General features: G+C 32.6%; 5 protein-coding genes across 6 annotated transcripts; all 5 read right to left on the reverse strand.

Moving 5' to 3' along the window:
• Positions 1 to 701: 701 nt before the first annotated feature.
• LOC123215064 (basic blue protein-like) lies at positions 702 to 1,429 on the reverse strand. The gene is made up of 2 exons (XM_044635118.1): positions 1,210 to 1,429; positions 702 to 1,052 (listed from the first exon to the last, which is right to left on the reverse strand). Exons 1-2 carry the CDS (start codon positions 1,376 to 1,378, stop codon positions 841 to 843), a joined length of 381 nt encoding a protein of 126 aa, XP_044491053.1. The 5' UTR covers positions 1,379 to 1,429; the 3' UTR covers positions 702 to 840.
• A 3,281-nt stretch (positions 1,430 to 4,710) lies between these two features.
• Positions 4,711 to 5,324, reverse strand: LOC123212776 (basic blue protein-like). The gene is made up of 2 exons (XM_044631967.1): positions 5,116 to 5,324; positions 4,711 to 5,016 (listed from the first exon to the last, which is right to left on the reverse strand). The coding sequence occupies exons 1-2, from the start codon at positions 5,282 to 5,284 to the stop codon at positions 4,799 to 4,801; spliced, it is 387 nt and encodes a 128-aa protein (XP_044487902.1). The 5' UTR covers positions 5,285 to 5,324; the 3' UTR covers positions 4,711 to 4,798.
• A 1,428-nt stretch (positions 5,325 to 6,752) lies between these two features.
• LOC123215101 (basic blue protein-like) lies at positions 6,753 to 7,478 on the reverse strand. The gene is made up of 2 exons (XM_044635161.1): positions 7,248 to 7,478; positions 6,753 to 7,078 (listed from the first exon to the last, which is right to left on the reverse strand). The coding sequence occupies exons 1-2, from the start codon at positions 7,423 to 7,425 to the stop codon at positions 6,876 to 6,878; spliced, it is 381 nt and encodes a 126-aa protein (XP_044491096.1). The 5' UTR covers positions 7,426 to 7,478; the 3' UTR covers positions 6,753 to 6,875.
• A 1,190-nt stretch (positions 7,479 to 8,668) lies between these two features.
• Positions 8,669 to 14,243, reverse strand: LOC123212985 (tRNA pseudouridine synthase A). The gene is made up of 10 exons (XM_044632269.1): positions 13,854 to 14,243; positions 12,812 to 12,868; positions 11,692 to 11,769; positions 10,732 to 10,785; positions 10,528 to 10,607; positions 10,221 to 10,320; positions 10,074 to 10,136; positions 9,317 to 9,595; positions 9,065 to 9,125; positions 8,669 to 8,950 (listed from the first exon to the last, which is right to left on the reverse strand). Exons 1-10 carry the CDS (start codon positions 14,109 to 14,111, stop codon positions 8,844 to 8,846), a joined length of 1,137 nt encoding a protein of 378 aa, XP_044488204.1. The 5' UTR covers positions 14,112 to 14,243; the 3' UTR covers positions 8,669 to 8,843.
• A 605-nt stretch (positions 14,244 to 14,848) lies between these two features.
• On the reverse strand, positions 14,849 to 22,146 carry LOC123214539 (YTH domain-containing protein ECT1). 2 transcript variants are annotated; one of them, XM_044634361.1, is made up of 10 exons: positions 21,972 to 22,146; positions 21,263 to 21,321; positions 19,320 to 19,381; positions 18,747 to 18,903; positions 18,098 to 18,162; positions 17,624 to 17,965; positions 16,467 to 16,982; positions 15,981 to 16,193; positions 15,468 to 15,632; positions 14,849 to 15,219 (listed from the first exon to the last, which is right to left on the reverse strand). In XM_044634361.1, exons 2-10 carry the CDS (start codon positions 21,288 to 21,290, stop codon positions 15,130 to 15,132), a joined length of 1,638 nt encoding a protein of 545 aa, XP_044490296.1. In that variant the 5' UTR covers positions 21,291 to 21,321; positions 21,972 to 22,146; the 3' UTR covers positions 14,849 to 15,129. The 2 variants fall into 2 exon arrangements, with proteins under 2 accessions (XP_044490296.1, XP_044490297.1); XM_044634362.1 differs by lacking the exon at positions 21,972 to 22,146 and adding an exon at positions 21,417 to 21,435.
• Positions 22,147 to 22,213: the final 67 nt, after the last annotated feature.

Consider the following 22,213-nt stretch of genomic DNA (forward strand, 5'->3'; position numbering starts at 1 on the left):
AAGGTCCCAAAGGTTGACGATTAGTGTTTCAGGATATTATACTGATGTCAACATAACTATTATATCAGATTAACTTAGTGGTTAAACTGTAATTTATCTTGATCTATCTTATTCAACTATGAGTCGATTCGGTTTAATGGCTTATATCACATAAAAAATTGATTTATACCGATTAGGTCACCCAGTTCTAGATTTATAAACATTGTTATCTCCAATACTTAATGTTATTGGATGGATATTTAATTTATCATGACATTTAATAATGTTATTGGATTGTTGTTTAATTTATCAGGAGTCACGTTCAATTAAATAATGAATGAGCAAACAAACTATTGTCTTATGATAGTTCTCCAAGAGAGAGAGCCGAAGTTTGGAAGAAACGTTAGATTACTTTCAGGCTAAGAGCATAAAACTCTTTTGTGAAGAGCTCCTTGACTTGTCAGCTGCTTTTCTTTAACAAATGTTAACTCTGCCATCTTTTAATCACCAAAGAAATCACTTCTCAAAAACTTAAATCTGCTTCCCTCTTGTTACTTCGATTTGATATTCTTCACACTGTTCTTAATTTAATCACAATAGTCTCATTGTACAAATTAATTATTGATTTAAGTAAATTACTTCTATGATTAAGTATTTAGATCGTCTAACTCTAATCCGTAAACAAAAATTTGGAATTAAGTGTTGAGTTGAGGCATAAAACGTGAAATAATTAACCTCATTTTATTTGTCAATGATTTGGACTGTTTACAAAAGTAAGCATATATGATTAATTTTTTAGTCTTTTGTAGTAAACCGAAACTTTATTCTCCTGAAACAAGCTTATGTATCTCAGTATCATTATCACTCTATCTGTCTTGCAACCACAGCAATCTTCATTCCATGTTGACAGTGCCCTGGGATGCCGCAAATGAAGTAGTTTGATCCCGCTTTAAGCTCTATCTCATCATGCCCCGATGTATATTTTGGGGCGTTTGGCGGCGAAATGGTACAAGAAGCATAGCCATTTTCATCCACAGCCATTACATTGTGCATATTCGGATGATAATTGAACACTGCAAAATAACACACAGATTTCATTCCTCAGATCTTCGTACGAATATTCATTTTTCCTTGTTTGTGATTGAGTTAATTTTAAATTTATCGACTTTGTTAAAAAATATTACATGTCAGTGATTCAAATCATGAAGAACTGTTAAATTTGGTTCATACCAAGTTTATCACCAGCATTGAATCTTTTCCCCCTAGGCCAAGCCTCCATGTTGAAGGTCCAGCCAGCAGCATCTCCGACCGTGAAGGTGGCTGCAAGAGCCATTTTCAAATGAAGTAGCTCCACTGATAATAGTAAAATTGCACTTAAAATTGCGCTGGTTCTCACCATTTGGAGTAGATTAAGAGTTGAAGAAATGGAGGAATAGATGGAAAAAATATTTGTTGTGAGATAAAAAGACGGAGATGGTAGCATTATATAGATGATGCTGGTTGCCAACTATGGTCATTAACTGATTATACGGCCAAATTACATCCCACCCCAACTTTGATACGAAGCAATTTCACACCTTTCAGCTTTAGAAAGTCTAATTTCTTATCCATCTATAAGAGTAAAATGTTTAGAATATTTATGTGATTCTAATAAAACAAAGTAACAAAGTAAGGATAAACTGGTAGTTTAAATCTGTATTAAATGTTAAGGATAATTGTAATTTTTATAAGAAGAACGAAATAATCAATTTTGGGATTTCCAATCCGAATGCCTTTAAAGAAGTGAATGACAGGTGTGAAATTAAACTTTTGAAACTTAAAAGCGAAAAATTTTAATTTTGGGTGGGACATAACATTTGACCTTAATTTAGAAGTTAAAAAAATCTGTATAAAAAATTTGGTACTTAATATAGTTGAGGATTTTGTTAGCATGCCATTTTAACATAAACAGCGCATTTATTTATGTTTTTATTTGTTTATGGCTAGTTGATTAAAAACAGCGCATATATTGTATGGTTTCATAGTTTAATTAATTAAGGCAAGCTAAATTATGCTACAATTGTAACATAACAAATTACGTTAATTTTTTCGTGAGGCAGTTAAGGATGGATATGAACCGAACCTAGCTTGAATATTTATTAGCTCGAGTTTGGTTCAAGTAAAAAATAGTTCGATTCGAGTTCGTCAAGCTAATAATGAGAGTAGCTTAAGTTTGTTTTGAATTTACAGTTCAAATTTATAATTCGAATATGTGATTTAGATTTATAATTTGAATTCGTGACTCATTGACAAAATAATATTGTTTAATAATTACTTAACATAATTTAAATCGAACCACGAGCTAGGTTCAAACAGAATTGAGCTACTTATCTAGCTCGCAAGTCAATCGAGATAAATTTTTTCTAGCTTGAGTTTAGCTCGATTTCAAAATGAGTCGAACCTCTTAAATTAAATTCTATTCATATTCGAATTAAACAAATTCAAATCGAGCTGGTTTTTGAACTGAAGCCAGTCCAATTCGGGTCCATCACTAAAGGCAGTTAGATCGACTTACATGATTTTATGGCTACATCCCTCTCATTTTAATAAGTGATTCCTCCCTCTCTGAAAGAACATTTCACACCATTTAAGTTTGGAAAGTACAATTTCTCACCCATCTATTTAAGTCAAATGGTAATTTTATCAATAAAAGAGTCAAATTTTTATAATATTTATGTCATTTTAATAAAAAGTAAGGACAAATTGCTAGTTGAAATATGTATTAAATGTTAAGAACAATTGTAATTTTTATAGGAAGAACGAAATAATCAATTTTGGGATTTCCAATCCGAATGCATTAAAATAAGTGAATAACAGGTGTGAAATTAAACTTTTTAAACTTAAGGATGAAAATTTCATTTCATCAAATTTTGGGTGGGCCGTGCATTTGACCTTTAATTAGAAGTTAAAAAATCTGTATAAAAAATTTAGTACTTAATATGGTTGAGGATTTTGTTAACGTGCCATTTTAACATAAACAGCGCATTTATTTATGTTTTTATTTGTTTCAGGCTAGTTGATTAAAAAACAGCCATATATTGTATGGTTTCATAGTTTAATTGATCACCGCAAGCTAAATCATGCTAAAATTGTAAAATTATAACAAATTACGGTTTATTTTTTATAATGGAGTTGACAATTGATAACGAAGAGAAAGAAGCCCTAGAGTACACGCGACAAATTCGAACGAGAGCTTTATAGTGTTTATGTCCTGAAGATTACAAGTTTCGAACGTATCAATGTAACTATACAAGTTAGGATAATGAGATATCTCGTATAAATTAAAATTTTTCTTATAATTTCTAGATGTAGCCGACTTTCACGGTAAAAGAGAAAATTATTCTCTCAACTTCTTTTTTTAAATTTACACAATTTACTCATCTCAATTTATAATTTAATATCTAGGAGACTTTTATCTTCCTATCATTGGTGCTGTCATAGTATCTCTGTGTGACTGAGTAGAGTTTTATTGACATAATGAAGAAAACAAAAATGACTCCAATATGAAATTCTATGTGGTGAAACCTCCAAATTTAGATATAGGCCTCCAAAGTTAATTTTAATTGCATGTATATCGATGCCTTAATAATTTAAATAAAGATTAAATCTTAAAAAAAAAGGGTAAATTGGGGCTGAAATCCATTGGCGGGTAAAAATCACTTCCAATCTATTCTTTGTTTTTGAAAAATTATGAACCACTAAATATGAGATAAAGAAATTGCGTTGCCATATATAATTATAATTAATTTTATGTTAATGAAAATCATTAATCATAGGAAAGTTAATTAAAATATTCTAATTTTAGGGAGTCAATATGATGTTAGTCATATTTTTAGGCACCATATCAATATAATTAAGATAATGAGTTTAATCGAAAGTGTCTAAAAATACCAAAGTCATTTAACCATTATTGATTCAACTCAAAATGTCCTATTGTAAATCTTCGTTACAAAAATCTTCGATTTTTTGTCTATGGCGAACTATGCACGAAAGCACGTGAGATATAATAAAAGGTGTGTGGCACATTTGACGTGTGGGGGGCTTGTGTGAAAGACCCTTTTTTGGCATGTGATAGCACCTAGAAGACTTATAGTGACACCTAGAAGCATGTAAGTGGCTTCTAACAACATATATAAGTATGTGGGCGATGCCTTATGGCACGTGCTACAATTACAATTAATTTAGGGTTTACTTATGAATCGTGAAAGATATGTATTGGTGCATGCATGCCTATGAAAGGAATTAAGTAATTATGCTTTGTAGAGCGTGAAATGCCTGTGAGGGTGTATGAGAACACATTAAAGACTTATTTTAGCGTATGAGAGTGCGTGATTAGATTAATGAGATGTGTAGTAATGTAAACATAGTCTATTTGATGGGTGAAGTATGTAAGAGTACGTAAAACCGGTAATATGTATGAGAGCATGTGATAGCACGTGAATGACTTTGATGGGCATGTATTACACTAATAAGACTCTGTTTGGAGAAAGATATAATTTAAGATAGAATATGATGACATATTATATACTATCTTTTTATTAGGATTAATATTTAGATTATCAATTGTATTGTATTTTGATTATATTGTACATTAGAGAATGATTATTGTTGATTAGATTAAATAAGTATTAAGGCATAAACCATCAAATAATCTCAATTTATTTATCAATGGTTTGGACTGTTTACACGTTTTAACTTACAAAAGTAAGCGTATATGATTAATTTTTTAGCTTTTTGTAGTAAACGGAAACCTTATTCTCCTGAAACAAGCTGATCGATCTCAATATGATTCTATATATCTTCCAAGAACAACTATCTTCATTCCTTCTTGACAGTCTCCTGGGATGCTGCTAATGAAGTAGTTTAATCCCGCTTCAAGCTTTATCTCATCATGCCCCGATGTATATACTCGGGCGTTTGGCGGCGAAACTTGACAAGACACATAGCCATTTCTATTCACAGCCACTACATTGTGCTGATTCCGATCATAAATGAACACTGCAAAATGACACAACAATTTCATTCCTAAGATGTTTGTTAAGAAATATTAGATGTCAGTGATTCAAATCATGAAGAAGTGTTCATTTTGGTTCATACCAAGTGTATCACCAGCGTTGAATCTTTTCCCCTGAGGCCAATTCTGCATTTCAAAGTCCCAGCCTTGGTCATCTCCGACAATGAAGGTCTCCGCAAGAGCCATTTTCAAGTGAAGTATGTGCACTGATAATAGTAAAATTGCACTTAAAATTGCGCTGGTGCTCACCATCTGGAATAGATTAAGAGTTGAAGCAATTAAATGGAGGAATAGACAGAAAGAATATTTGTCGTGAGATAAAAAGATGGAGATGGTAGCATTATATAGATCATCTGACGAGTAGACAAAACCAGACTGCAGCACATGGTTTGAAAATGATTGACAAATATGGTCATTAATTTAGTACTTAACATAATTGAGGATTTTGTTAGATCTTTTGGAGTAAACATGCCATTTTAACATAAACTGAGCCGTATCTTATGCTTTTATCTGTTTGTGGCAGGTTGATAAAAAACAGTGCATACATTGTATGGTTTCATAGTTTAATTAAGGCAAGCTAAATCATGGTAAACTTGGTAATCTAATAAATTACGGTTACTTTTTTCACACTGTTTTTAATTTAATCAAAATGTACAAATTAATTATTGACTTAAGTAAATTCTAGGCTTATTAATAGATTTTAAGTATTGGGGTATAAGTTGATCACCGTCTAATCTGTAAATAAAAATTTGGAACTAAGTATTGAGGCATAAAACATCAAATAACCTCATTTTATTTATCAATTGTTTTATAACTCTTAACTTACAAAAGTAAGCATATATGATTAATTTTTTAGCCTTTTGTGGTAAACAGAAACCTTATTCTCCGGAAACAAGCTGTTCGATCTCAATATCAATCTATATATCTTGCGACCATAGCTATCTTCATTCCTTGGCCACAGTCCCCTTCGTTGCTGCTAATGAAGTAATTTACTCCTGCTTTAAGCTCTATCTGATCATGCCCCGATGTATATTTTGGGGCGTTTGGCGGTGAAATGGTACAAGAAACATAGCCTTTTTTGGTTTACCATCGTCTTGTGATGTTGTCAAAGACTCTGATCTTTTTGAATATTAGAAGCCTTAGGAAATTTAGAAGCTTCGTAGATGAAAAGAGGGAGAGGATTTTTACTTTTTCACTCCACTAAAAAAGGATTCTAGAAAAGGAAGAAGAATTTACAGGAAAGTTAGTTCAGGTGCTCGCTAGGATAAAAATATTGCGTAAGAAATTCATCATAACATGATAGATTGAGGGCTCTCTTACTTGAAAGGTTGAAACTTAAAAGAATAAGACACAAATATAACCTCCAAATATGAACTATTAGGTCTAATTTGCAAAAGTAATCCAATGACAATAGTGCAAAGGCAAGTGAATGCGGGCATATTTCTTAAGGGTGTAATTGACTTACGTAATATTTTATTATCAAAATTAAAAAACTATATTTAAAATAAGTTATTTAAAAAATTATTGGATATAAATTATTATAATTATTCTAAAATATTTATTTATATTATATTAATTGAAAATAAGATTATTTTTATCTTAAAAAATTAAAAAATAAAATTATAATTATAGTAAAATAAATATTGTTTTAATAATCTTGAAATACCTATCCGACCAGTGTCCGGCCATACATAAAAATTTGGAATTAAGTATTTAGACATAAAACATCAAATAATCTTATTTTATTTATCAATGGTTTCGACCGTTTACAACTTTTAACTCACAAAAGTAAGCATAAATGATTAATTCTTCAGCCTACAAGCTGATCGATCTCAATACCATTCTATTTTGCAATCACGGCTATCTTCATTCCTCCTTCACAGTGCCCCGGGACGCCGCAAATGAAGTAGTTTGGTCCTGCTTTAAGCTTTATCTGATCATGCCCCGATGTAAATTCTGGGGCGTTTGGCGGCAAAATGGCACAAGAATCATAGCCATTTCGATTCACAGCCACTACATTGTGCACATTCGGATCATATTTGAACACTGCAAAATAACACAACAATTTCATTCCTGAGATCTTCATACACTTAAGGAAGTATAATCTTTACCTTGTGTGTGATTGCGTTAATTTTAAATTCATCTAATTTATTTATTAAGAAATATTAGACATCAGTGATTCAAATCATGAAGAAATGTTAATTTTGGTTCATACCAAGTTGATCACCAGCCTTGAAATGTTTCCCATTGGGCCAAGCTGCCACGTTGAAAGTCCAACCGGCGGCATCTCCGACCACGAAGGTGGCTGCAAGAACCATTTTCAAATGAAGTAGCTGCACTGATAATAGAAGAATTACACTTAAAATTGCGCTGGTTCTCACCATCTGTGTCATATTTCCGTGAATAGATGGAAGGAATATTTTTGTTGTGAGATACAAAGATGGAGATGGCAAGTTTAATAATATAGTCGTGGATCTTGTTAGATTATTTGGAGCAAACATGCTATTTCTTAATGTTTTTATTTGTTTATGGCAAGTTTTTTAAAGCTTTGAAGTTGATCATAAATATTCCTAGTTCTTTCTACAGCTGTTATGGGAATAGCTTTAATTACATATTAATTTTTTTAAATAAACAAAAACAAAAGTTAATTATATTAAATAATAGAGGGTTGGATATATATATATATATATATAACTAAACTGATCATAAATTTCCAATCCATGCAATCAAATGACTTACCAATTATACCTTTAATAAAATAAAATAATATCATTGTACAAATTAATATTATTGACTCATGTAAATTCTAGGCTTATTCTGAACTACCTCCCTTAGGTTTCAACAATTTCTAATGTCCCTCCAACTATATTTTAAACTGTATATATCCCCGACTGAAAAGGAAAACTCAGTAATGACCAAAATTCTTTCTTAAAGATAGATCTTTGAGTAAGATCTACTAATTTTATAAGAATATAAAAATTGTAATTAATGATAAATTATCTGTCATAAAAAGTGTTTATGTGCATTATTTCTAACCCAAAATAATTAGTTAATTAATTAATTAATTAATTAATTAATAGATTAATAGCCGTATTTTTAGTTAAAACAATTTTAAATGTTACCTTATTATTGAAGGAAGTTTTACTTGTAAATGAGCACATATGATCATTTGGAGGTTTTGTCAATTAAATCAAAATAGGTTCAATGTTAAAAAACTGGCCAAAAGACTTATTTCCCCGCCCACTTAAGATATATTGGAATCTCAAACTAATACCCTTCAATTTTTAAAAACTAAAACACTTATTCATCACTCAAAATCTATTAAACTTTTCCATCATAATCAAAGACAAAATCATTATTTTATTAATAGCATTAAAAAATATATTATTTTATTTTATTTCTCTCTTCAAATTTAAAAAATTAACAATTTTACCTTTGTCTAAACATTTCAAACTTTAAAAAGGAATTACCCCCCTCCCCCTCCCCCTCCCCCACACACTCTTAGGTTTTTCTTTTCTTTCCACTCCAACCACCACTCTGTCATTAACGCTTTCCTCTTCCTACCCTTATCGTTGGAATCATTTGAACGGTCATAGTGGGGCGGGTGTTTGGATTTTGAAAATTGAAGAGTATGAGTTTGAGATTTCACTATACCTCTGAGGGAAATAACTCTTTTGGCCTAAAAAACTAGAATAATATGCAGTGATTGGCAGAATTGCATTGTCTGTCGGACACATGATAAATAATCACTTTAAACAGCAATCTGATACAAGTGAATGAATTCTGTAATGTCTCTGAACGTGAAATTTCTTTAGCTTTCTTGTGGAAGATCATACTTGACATGTCCAAGGTAGAGACCACATGCAGGAGCCATGGCACTTGCCGCAGTCACCGTCTTTGCATTTAAAATTCTTTCAACTGAGATGGTTCTCATCAAATAAGCAGAAAAAGTTAGTTAAAAAATGAGACTATAATAAATGACTTTTTTCTTGATGAACATAGACATGCAAGATAACAAAGGAGTCGCCTCACCATCAGAAACGGAGAGATCTCCAGTTCCAACGGATTTTAGTACCCCAACCATCAGCCTAACCTGTAGAAAAGAGGCAAAAACTTGGGAGTTTGAAACTGTTCAACTAGCGATCAGGGAATTGCTATAATGTCATAATACTAATGGGACACAAGAAAATGCAATCATGTAAACTAAAACAAGCAATAGCGATAAAAAAATAAGATAAAAGAAAGTAAGTTGGTAAAAGTAGGCGTGGAAAAGTGTGATCCAACCTGATGGTAGAGAAAAGAACGTGCCCGCACTTTAACCACATAGTTGTGATGCCTTTGCCTTATGCCAAATTCCAAATGACTTCCACCATTGGATGTCCCTAATGTATCACTGTTGCAAATAGAACTAATAGGCACTGAAGTTGCAGAACTGATGGAGTCACTCACACAGGAATCTTCCTTTTTCATGTTATTTTGTTCCCTCACCGTATTGGAAGGAAATTGAGTTGAAATCACCTCATTGATATGAAGCTCGTCTATTGTTCTTATTGGCGAGTTTGCCTACAAATAATAAAGTAAAGGATTTACATATCCTATTAGCTCAAGAAACCATATGTTCAAGTATTGTAGAAAGCACCACCGTTCCCCCCCAAAAAAAAAAAACAAAAGAGAAAATTTAATCAAGTTATATATTGGTTGGCTCAGATATCTGAGGTACCAATATGGTGTGTGTACACTTGTTACTGGAAGTACACTTTCAATGAGCAAGTTTCACAAAATGATACTCATCAGTCACGAAAAGATTTATAAAATGTTCTATTTTAATCTCATTTCATGTTGCTTAGATTGAACTTATGATGGTTTGGATCTCACAAATTTGACAAATTAGAAGTAAGATGATTTTCAGTTTTGCTAGTATGGTCTAGCTAGCCAAAAGATGAGAAAAATACACAACCAATTGTCTATAGAATTAATATCAAATGAAAACCAGATAGATACGAAAAAAATTAAAACTACCTAATAAGGGTTGAGAAAGAACCTGGCAGCCAGATGCCCTGAAGGAGCTGAAATCATGATGCCCAAGAAGAACTTTGCATGCTTCCTGTATTATTCAATATTAACCAAATTGTGTTTTCAGGTAAACCTAAGATTAAATAAATTTCTGTGCACATAATAGTCAACAAACCTGCATAGCATGAAGATCTAGCTCCTCAGGAACATGCCATGCCCGGTCTTTCTCGAAAATAGACAAAGGCTCTGGCCCAGACAATAACCGATAAAAGTACCTAAAGTAATTTTCACCACAACTTTCAGAAATGTATACTGTGACATTAGTTATAAAATCATGTCAAAGCACAGTTCAATAGTTAGAGAAGGTGGCTACTTGGCAGCATATATCTAAAATCTGTGTTCAAGTTGAATGGTGGTAACCAAAAAAATAAATACAACAAAAAGGTGGAAGAAGCCAAAAACTTCAATTCAGGAATACTTACGTTCGCTCTTGAGCTTTGAATCTTGCATGAAAGTCAGGTGGAATACATTGAACATCAGTTACCATAATATCACCTTCACGCTTACAATTTAAACAAAAATTAAATATTTGTCAAATCTCCATGTGGTACTATGAATGGACACTTGAAAGGGAACCAGCCACAATATTATCCTTAATTTAATTCTAGGATCATTAGAATACACACCTGTAAGAAATGATTCACAGCTTTTTTAACCACAGTAGGTTCATGAGGCAGTAACTGCATTTCAAAGGAGATGAAAATAATGATTTGAGAATGATATAAAAGCAGAGAGAAATAATGACAGTTTGAGATGAGACAAAATCAATTCACTTCATTGCCAGGGGTATCTACTTAGGATGTTTAAGTAATTTTTTAGGAGTTTCGTTTTTCTTTTATTACGGACTTTATTTGTAAATTGCAATACAGAAACCAAATTCTCAAACAAAATATTCACTGTGATTTGTATTGATCAAGGTACAAGACTTGTATATCATTAAATGGTGAGACTTTCATTGGTTGAAATGTCCAAAACAGGATTTATTTCCATTGGTATGGAATAAATAACATATAAAATGGCAATAGTAAGATTGTGATATTCCAGAACAAACTAACTCCACCTTTCTTCTCTCTCTAACCAAAACCCCAACAGAGTTAGTCTCCTCCAATTTACCATATTCCTTCAAATAACAATCAAATTAAACCTCATTTGAAGGAAAAGTAGAAGGGAGAATATTTTTTATTTACACTGCTTACTTAATACAGATTCAATTGTCCATGTTAATGGCTTTACCAAAACCAAATTTTTAGTAAAATTGAAATTTTATGTTAGTTTTTTATTTTCTGAGAATTTATGTTATTCACTAGATTTTCAGCAAGAATACGATCCAAAGTCAGGTATTTTTTTCACAATAGTTGTTTGAGATTGATAAACAAATTATTAAAAGATCAAAGCATTTTAATGGCTGAGATTTTATTTGAATTATATACCTATCAAAGTACATCAAATCTGCAAGCTGAATTGAATCTTAACCATCAAAAGTGCTAAAAACTAATAGCCTAAAATATTGTGTCATATATATATATATATATATTATACACAAATAACAAGAATAGTAAAAGAATGGTAATTCAAAGGTAACATACCACTTCACCCGGCCTCCTTTTGCTAATGCGCTCCACATCTACATGGCAAACATTTGATAAGGCATGTACCCCTGCATCCTATAGGAACAAGAATCTAAAAATTGTTTTCATGCACATCTCAAAGATTTGGGGTGATATTTGTCTACAGCTTCTATTTGCCATGTGGAAATGGTGTTTCTGATATGTGCTAAATCACTCTCAAAGGAAATAAAATATTAGTAGCATTCTTGCCAACAAACATGCTCAATACCATGCAGCAATTAGTTTTCCATGACACAAAAAGTAGCAGGGACTTTCCAGGGTACACAAGTTCAATAACATGGTCAGATTATTTGAGTTTTGGTTTAAGGACATTAAAGATATACAAACAGTTTTCTGATTGGTACTATCCGACAGTTAAAAGTGTCAGGCTATCGACTTTAAAGCTTCTAAGGCACTTCTTCGTTTCACCTGTATAGGTTGCAACTTGCTCAACATCTTGGATACATGCATGCATTTCCATTTAGCCCTTTGAACATTTTTAGAATCACTAATTAAGTGGAAATAATGTATCAATTTTGAAACTTTAGAAGAACAGAAAATGAGAGAAAGGATGAATCAACTCAAAGGGGATGGTAAGTTCTTGAATGAACACAGAAATGATGCAAAAAAGCAGAAGCAATAAAGAACACAGCTGCAGAAACAAGCAGCTGAGAAAATTTTGAATATTCTTCAAAAAACCATGTTAGGTTTGATAATAATTGAAATTTAGATCAATGCAAAAAAGATAGAAAAGATGAAAATAAAGGAGAAAAACAAGTGAGAAATGAGCAGCTAATACGAATTTAAGATATTCTTCATCACCCAATTGGGCTTGATTATAAATGAGACATAATCATATGCCACCAGCATCAAGAGGAAAGTTGTCATTGAATTAAGTAATTGTATCATATGCGCAATCGATTGCATGCAAATGTTTACATTGTAAATGGCATTCAAATTTATGAAAAGTATCACTAAATCTTGCAAAACACTCGTAAATCTCAAAATCTACCGAAAGAAAACCATACCATTGTATCATGAACCCAATCAAATAAAGCATTAAAATAATAGCTATGAAGCAACAAATTTATATACTTACAGTTCGACTGGAGATAGAAACTGAAACTGGCTGCCCAATAAATTTATAAAATGCCTCCTGATCAGACAAAACTAAATCTATTATAATTCAATCTTTGAAAGGAAAACAAAACAAAAACATTATAGATTTCATATGTTATAATGCTATATGGTATACCAGACCCTCTCCAAGGACTTGCTACAAAACCCAGATGAAAACCCTGGCTGATAATATTCAAGGAATAATGCTCTTATCTTTTAGGTGCAACATAAACCCTATAATAATTGTAGGATAAAACATCATACCAGCATTAAAATCATCCTGCTTTAAAATATTAACCGGCGAGGTTATAAGTCAGATAATTATAGAGAAACGATAATACCACCATAACCACCCGGGAACTTTACCACATCAATATTTTAATTACGAGTAACAATATTTTTAGTTACACGTAATACCTATTGATATAAAACAACTACGTATATTACCTACTAAAAAATCATTTATAAGATTACTTCAACAGATTTACAGCGACTAATCTATAGTTAGAAGTAACTAAAATATCAGTACGGTAACATTTACCAAGCAAGATATTGCATCAGACCCTTGACAGAAGGGAGAAAGGATGTATACAGGTCTGGCAAAGTTCCCGAATTTATGTTTGTTACAATTAAAGATATTTTGGTTACATATGGCCATGCTTATTACCATAGACAATTATTCATTGCCAATACATGTAACTACTTTATAGTCCACCGAAACCAAAAGTTACTTATAACCAAAATACTGGCACATACTATTATCCCACAAGAAAATCATTCTGGGAAAATTTTATAGTACAAGGGCTGAACAAAGGCAGTAACATTACCGATTATATCATTGCCATTTTTTAAGGCACTTTAAAAGCCAAAGACTTTACACACTATAGCAACCCCCTCTAATTCAACATATCCCATTTCTTAATTAACTGACCCAATAAACTCAATCTAAACCAAAAAAACAAAATAAAAGTTAAATTTTTTTAATTTCTAGAAACCAAATAGAGAGAGCTCTAATAAACTACCTCAAGAACGCCAACCACTGTACGGCAATTGAGCTGTTTCTGGGAACCAGAGAACCGGGTCCCCATATATTCAATAGCCACCAAATAACGTTGAAGTTTAGGGTTTTGGTTCATGGGTTTTGGAATATTTACTTCTTCTTCTTCTGGGTTTTGTTCTGTGTTGTTGTCGGTTTGATCTTCCACGGTTTTTTGGATCTTTACAGGCCGTTGAGAAGATTCAGGAGTGTTGTTAAGAGACTGCTTTGGATTTTCTGTCATTGAGTATTACTTCCTTTCACTTTCTCGCCCTCCAAACAGGCCTTAATGATGAGGAGTAAAGGGTTTTGACGGGGCTCTCTTCTCTACCTTGAACGTTGGCGCCCTGAAGGGTTTTGCAAAAGATTAAAATTTAAAGTAATAAAAAAACACTTTTTTTTTTAATATTTAATGGAATTTATGCATTTAGCCGTTTTTTTTTTCATTAATTTTTTATTATTTGCTCAAAGTCATATACATTTTATTAAAAATAAAGAAAGAGAGAAACTTATATATCATTAGTTATAATCCTCAAAATTTTCAAGAGCTCTAAGTTTATGAATCATATACTCCAAATCATTTTTAGTTTGACATTGCATTTTTGTATGAAAATCTCAATATATATTATTATATAAATGAGTTTGTACTCATTTCAGTGGCCTTTTTAATTTTTAGTTTGAAGAATACAAATTTTTTTTTGGTGCAATGACCATTTTCAATGAGAAATTAGAGATTATAATAGAATTTATGTCGTATACAGATTGTTTTCCGTCCATATTTGATCAAGTAAAGCTAGAATACAATGACCAGAACAAGCTTTACAGTTAAAAATTTTAATACCCTATTAATTTTGCCAACCCGTGGAGTCAATGCATGCAGACTTCTGCTTCCATGATTTCGTCTCTTGTTTCCCATAACTCAAAATAAATTTCTTTGGCGAAGAGAAAGCAAAAACTAGAAAGATCATGAATACAAACAAATTTCAAGCACAAAGTGGCAACCTATTTTATTCTTATTCTTTTTTATGGAAAATGAAACCAAATCCAATTATACTATTAAATCTTACTCGTTAACAAAAGCTATAAAGTGGCCGATGGCCCTTGAACCCAAATAAAAACCATCAGTTAAAAATTAAAGAAAGACAGATGGAAAAGGGAAGAATCGCTGCTACAACTATTAGAATCTTAAAGCTAAAAAATTCTTATGGCGCAGCAGCAACAGAAGGAACAGAGCTCTCTATCGATTTCATTAGACCACCCATCTACTCGGTGGGCAATGCACCGAGGGAGAGGTTTTTTGTGAGATTGACCAGAGACTCTTCAAAATTCCTCTCTTCCACTTTTACCTGCTTCTGCAAAGGGAAAAAACACACGCTCGATGTAAGTTCAAATAACCTGAATAGCAGAAGAAATTTTAAAGCTGAAGATAATGCTTCCAAAATGGCAGTGGTACTTGGGTCAATTAGATCAGAATGGGTATGTGGTTACACAAATTCAAGTCCACTTTAAACAAAAAGTAACTAGATGTTAGTCAACCTAATTTAATAGAATATGACCGTATGCACTTCCAATTGAACAGAAAAAATAAAAGATAACTTACTGGGAAACCGTCATCTTTAATCCTCTGGGTAACTGGTTTATTGCTCTTTTTGACATTTTGAGACTTCTCTCGAGTTTCATAGAAGTTAAAATCATCTAACAATGATGATTTTGATGTGTAACTCTTGAAAATCTTCAGCATTTCTAGCCCTTGCTGTAACCCAATCTGAAATTCATAGCAAAGCCAATCAAAACATTAATTAACATAGGCTGGATGCAAATCTTCTTCAAAACAACTGGACCATTCATCCCAACAGTTGTAAGCAAATATAATATTATATACATGGTTAAGATGATTAAATGAACAAAGTTCTTGCAATATTACATAAAATAAAAGAAAAATCTTGACAAGCAGGGAGCATAAATCAATTGACTTTCAGCTTTCTACACAAGTTCCATATACCATCAGCTCAAGGTAAAGAAAAATAAAGAAACAAGATTAAAAGATATATACAGAATTCCGAGCATGTATGGTTTGAATGCCGTCAACCAAGAGAAATAAAAGCCTAAATACCTCTTGAGTGTCTCTGCTATGGGTTACAGGCTTATTTTCATTATTTTCAAGAATAATGTGCCGTAACTGAGCATTAGGTACATCTTTTATTACATGCCACTTTACTGGAAAGAACCCATTCCACTTGTCAAGTTGCCAAAAGTCCATATCTTTGTTAAAGTCCACTTGCCCAACCATCTCAGCTAATCCAACAAATTGTCCACTTCCATTGACCTGAAATCAATTATAAGTCATTCAGGGAGAAGGAAATAGAATAGTCTAATTAGGTGGACAACTCATACAAAGAGAAATAGATCGACAGCGATCCTCAAAATTTTCAACAGTAAATATACAATCACATGCCAGTAACCAAAAAAAGAAGAGCAAAAAGATTGATAAAGTTATGGAACTTCTAGCTACGACATAATATATTATGTAAATGGTACATATGATAAGTGAAACATGTAGTTTCAATGAAGGCTGCATAAGAATAATTATTACTCTTACCGAGAAAAAGAGGAAGATAGGACATCTTGTTCCTGTTTCACCTGTTTTCAGTTCTACCTCATGAAATGCCGCATCTAGTTTCTTACTACCATTTGGAGTGCTTGCCCATACATTATACTTAATGCACTTATGAATGTCATCTTCATTGTAGGACTTGATGACATAAAACTTTGCTTTTTCATACTCAGTTTGGAAATCTGCTAAGTTATATTGATCTCTATGTCCTGCTAGCCCCAACTCTTCCTTCTTAACTGAAGAGTCCAAGGGGGCACTCTTATTATGGGCCCTTGGACCGCGAGTTAGTTCAACTGCCAATTCCAAATCACCATTTCTGCTGAACCTGTCTCTGGAATTATATCTATCATTTCCATTCCACAGCCTCCCATTTTTTTTGTAGTTCACCAAACCATTATGTGGGTAAAGACCTTGTTTTTGGTTAGCAAAAGATGAGTACTTTCCCATGGAAGGGTATTCCTTCAAAAGGCCTGCTGTGAAATCAGAACCCAATTGAGGCAACTGCAAGATGAAAGGTCCATAATATCAAAACATTTAAAGCTCAGGAATTCCACTGATATCTGCAAAATTCCGTTTCCATAAACATTCAATTGAAATAAAACATAATATTTACAATTCAATAACAGCACAAGTAGATCCACAAAGTACAATAAATACAAGGCACCCATTTAAAAATAATAATAACTTCTTATGTTTTGTGCAGAGAAAATTCCATTAAAGTGAATATTAGTGTAAAGGTTTCTGCCTCACAAATGTCATAGCCAAAAACCTACAAGTTTATTATGGTCAAAACCTATAAGAAGTTTATATAGCCAAAAGCCTAAAACTCAGTGTAAGAATGAATGGGAAAAATGAAAAAAGAAAACTGCTCTAAGGTAAAGATTAAATCAATGTTTCTATCGAGTCAATAAGACAGTTATCTTCATCATTACATCAGACATCTTAACATATACAAATGATACTGAAATGAAAGACTAAGTCTATTCTCATGTCCTGGTAACCATGAGTATATAAATCCTAGATAATCATTCTGTTCAACAGTTAACAGAATTTTGCTAAAGATTGACAATACTATCAAGCACTTCATCAAATGATTCCATGAAATGAATAGATTATTCTGCTATGAGTTGAAATATGGTTACCTTGCTTAGTGGTTTCATAGGTTGTGCATATGAAGACTCAGAAAATTTGTTAGCATCATTTCCATTTGTTTTCATATAGTTAAAGCTATTCGACTTTCCATAAGCAGCAGAGCCACCATATTTTGCATTTCCAAAACCAGCAGAATTTCCATTTTGAGCATCTCCAACATATGTTGAATCCCATGTATAACATGGCATAGCCTGGTGTTGGAGGTACCCTGAGGGTGAAAAATATGGTTGTTGACCAACACATTGCCCATCCACACCAATGATAGCTCCTGTCCCATATGGATTGTAGCCAGGAAGATAATAGATAAGTGAGCCATTGTCAGATTGCATACCCTGGAGCAACCACCCGTTATAGAAATAAGAGTGCTAAGATGTCAACAGAATGTAACAGGAACACATTAAAAAAACATAATATTGCAAAATGTAGCCAATGAATTCCAAAAAGTAGCTGGTGGCAGAACATACCGTTTGAGAGGCATCTGTATGAAAAAATCCATTATTGTCCACTTGAGTGAAGGGTCCACTGTATGCTGCAACATGACAGTCATAAATTTGTAAGTTTAAACTTGAATGTCCCAATGAAAGCTACATTTAGATTAACAAAAGACCTTAAATCCCAACGAGCAAAGGGGATTAAAAGGAACATTTGTTTTGCATATAATATATAGTAAAAGCTGCAAGAAACCTCCATATCAGTTTTGGGCAATATGAACAAGTTTATAGATACTACAATGGGGATAAGGCCTGAAGCTGGTTCAAAAATTTGCCATACAAATACCATTCGTACGAATATTCTTTTCTTACAAAAAATGACTTTAAGATTTAATGTACCAAGAATAAACATGGAATACTAAAAACTAGCATTTAGAATAAAGTAAAGCACATTTCCTGTTAGAAGCCTCTTTCCATACATTCATCATCCAGAAGGTTCAGAATAAACTTTGGGCCTTGATTTCATCATATTTAGGTGAAATATTAATAATTGATTGTAGCATTATAGAGTGCATATACCAATCAACTTTGAAGACGTCTTAATAAATTTTTTAATCAACCAACTACAAGACTGGTAATATAGACCCAAATTGATCTGCAAATCATTATTTCAATATCTAACCTGGGTACAAATAGTTGTTAAAGATAGTAGGTTGATTGCGAGCACCAAGCTCTCCAGCTGACTCTTCATTAGTCTCACCTTTCTTGCTAGAAGGTGCATTCCCTAAGGAAGCCATGGTGGATGTTAACTCAGATGGTATTCCATTGATTCCAGAAGTCTGCAAAGAAACGATTAAAATATTATAAACGTAAAAGAAAATAAAAGAAGAAATATTGATAGCAAATTCAACAATTATTACTTTTTTGCAGTAAACATCATACCCCATAACGAAAAAAAATCTTATGTTGTTGAATATTTATACACAAAAAGTAACAATAGCAATAAGCATTATCTTCTACCAAAATCAGCATCACTTACAAGGAGAAACAGTTTGAAGTTTTCCTATTCATATATGAAGCATACACTTGCAAATGGAATGACATTCACACAGTATTAACCAGCAGTCCATAGCCAGGAATTTAAATTTATCAAAGAATGTTAATTACATAAAGCCAAATTGATCTCTTCCCAATTAATTTAAATAAACATATGTTCTATGATCATTGTGACGAATAAAAATAATTTGAGACACACCACATCATGCTCAGCTGATTTATTGATGGTATCTGACTTCGATTCCGTTGCCAATGGCTGATCTATTCAACATAACGTAAAAGAAACCAAAAAAAGATTAGATTTGTACATTGCAGTCAAAGTACTAGAAAACTGAAAAAAGGGGAACCATTCTATAAACATGCACAAATAAATTCAATATCATCATCAAGTCTGTGAAGCAAATTAAGATAGCACTCCAGAGTAATCGAGTTTGACAATCAAAACTCTAGTTATTTCAATCTATGTTATAGGTATAATCTTCCCACTTACATGCCATAAGTATGATGATCCAGTGAACTTCAAAAAGATACATTCAATGTATGCATGCTTAAGTGAAAAAATAATAAAAACTGAAAAAGAAAATCTCATAACTATAATCAAATAAATGACGTAAAGAAGACAAGTTAATCAAAAAGTCATTTCCAACAATCCAAATCCCTTCAATTTCTCAAAAAATTCAATATACCAAAACAATAAAATCACTTATCACAGAGGTTACTAACCTTCACTAGGTTTTCAAAAGTCCTTAATTACCACAACTTCTCAAAACCATGAACAGCATCTTGCCATTTTACTAATCAAACAGTTCTATCACTCAGCACATACAAAATGCCATCTGGTTAGTCAACAAAGTTAATTTTCCCATCAGAATTACTAAACCATAAATCTCCAACACCCACTCAGCAAAATAAAATCATGTATCACAAAAGTAACCAAATTTTCACTAAATTTCATATGTCAACATCAACTTCTTTAGAACTGGAAGCATCAAGTTTGAATGTGATAGAGCCCTGATGATTCAACCAACATATTGTGATCCAAGAAGATTCTAGTGATGGTCAGGCCAATGTTCATAATTGGCGACCTGAGGCATGAAAGTTATAGAGGAAGAAAGATTTCAAAAGGGGGCATGATTGAGAGAGGAGGAAAGAAAATCTGAATGGTTGGCTCATTGGTGGGAGGGCTCTGGAACTCTTGAATTTGCCACAAATGAAGTGTTCTTTTAATTTCTATCACCTTTATTTCCATTTGTGCTTGTTGGCTTTGGTAATTCCTCCATTATTCAATACAATTTCCACTTGATTGCTAGATTATTTGACTCATGTTTTCTCTACTTGTTGTCCTCGTTTCCTTTGATTATATTGGGATTGCTTTGTGACTGCTTCTGTTTACCTTGGCTCTCTATTAGGATGTCGTTAACAAAACAACTCATCCTCTTCATCACATATAAATATATCAACATTTTTTAACCAAAAAATCTCCCAAAACCACTTTACCAACTTAGATTGTGACATTAAGCCCCTCTGCGCAAAGCCTACAACATTTGATAAGAAACTACCAACCTCTCATCAACAACATAACCCCCAAAGGATCTAAACCCAAACCATATAAACCAAGTCACAGACCCACTACTCCCTTGCGATAGTCAACAAGGTCAAATTTACAGCTACATATACAACACAAATGACAATAGTTTCACTAAAAAAAACTCCCTAACAAAAAACACAACACTGGCAATATCTCCAAACCCACTTAGCAAATATAATCATGTATCACAGAAATAACCAGTTTTTGTTTTTCACTAAATTTCACAGTCCTTAATACCATCAACTTCTTCAACACTGGAAGCATCAAGTTAGAATCCTGTTAATAAAACAGCTCCTCTTCATCACATCCAAAAATATCTACATTTTTTTTTAATGGAATATCAGAGAGATATCCCAAACCCACTAAGCAAATTCACTTTTCACACTAAGCCCCTAAGCAATAACCCTACAATGTTTTATAAATAGGAATCAAAAACTTCATTTCAACAATATAACCTTTTAGAAGCAGAATCCAATCCCTATAAACCAAACCACACAACCCCAGTTTCAGCAACAACTACAAAACAAAAACTCAATGAAAGAAATAAAAGCTACCTTTCTCGGTGATCTTTTCTCCAGCCATTACAAATCTTCTTCAAATACCGAGTCAGCTCCTGTAAGTAAAAAATATTAATACTTAGCACTTAAGCTATTACACACACCAAAAAAAATTAATATAACAAAAATGGACAAGCACATGTAAGCTCACCCTCCAAATTTAATATCTTCCCAGAAAGATTCGATTCCACTTAAATACAAAGTACAAAGATTCTCCTATTTCTTCTGAAACCGATTTATCCTTTAGATTAAAAAAAAAAAAACTTCATTTGATATTCTGAATCCAGGAAAAATAATTTATGATAAAAGATAATCCAAGTTTATCTTTATTTTTGAGGAAAAAAAATCAGAAATTTGAACTTCGAAAATAATAAAAAGACAGCATAAGACAAATTTTAAGGGCGAAAACTAAAATATCATGGTCCTACTGTGTTACAAGACATTTAACAATGATAACCATGACAACATCGGTGTCACGGTACCTTTACCGGCACCAACATTTAACTTTGTCTAATTAGAGAAAAATAATTTCTTTATGAAATTAACGAAAAACTAAATTAAATCAGTGAAATTAACTGAAGTTAAACATAAACTAAATTATAACTAAGCAAAATCAAAGTTTTAAACAAACAAGACTTCTCATTTAACAAAAGCCCCCGAAAATTCAAAAATTAAGTAGAAACCCAAAGCGAGCAACGAAACAAACCTAGAATCGACGGATCGAACCGCCGGAAGCGATCTGAGAGAATAAAGAGCCTTCCAGGAAGACCACTCAACCGCTTCCGACCGGCCGAAGGACGAAAGGGGGCTTTCGACGGCGAGAGAGCAGAAGCGAGTGGAGCGTGAGTTCAAAAAGGGAGAAAACAGAGGAGTGGAGCGAGGAGAGTGAAGTGAGGGCTAATAAATCAGAGAATAAAGGGTTGAGATTTGTTCCTGCTTTTGAGAAAA

Source organism: Mangifera indica, chromosome 4 (genome assembly GCF_011075055.1).
Source record: "Mangifera indica cultivar Alphonso chromosome 4, CATAS_Mindica_2.1, whole genome shotgun sequence".
NCBI lineage: Eukaryota > Viridiplantae > Streptophyta > Magnoliopsida > Sapindales > Anacardiaceae > Mangifera > Mangifera indica.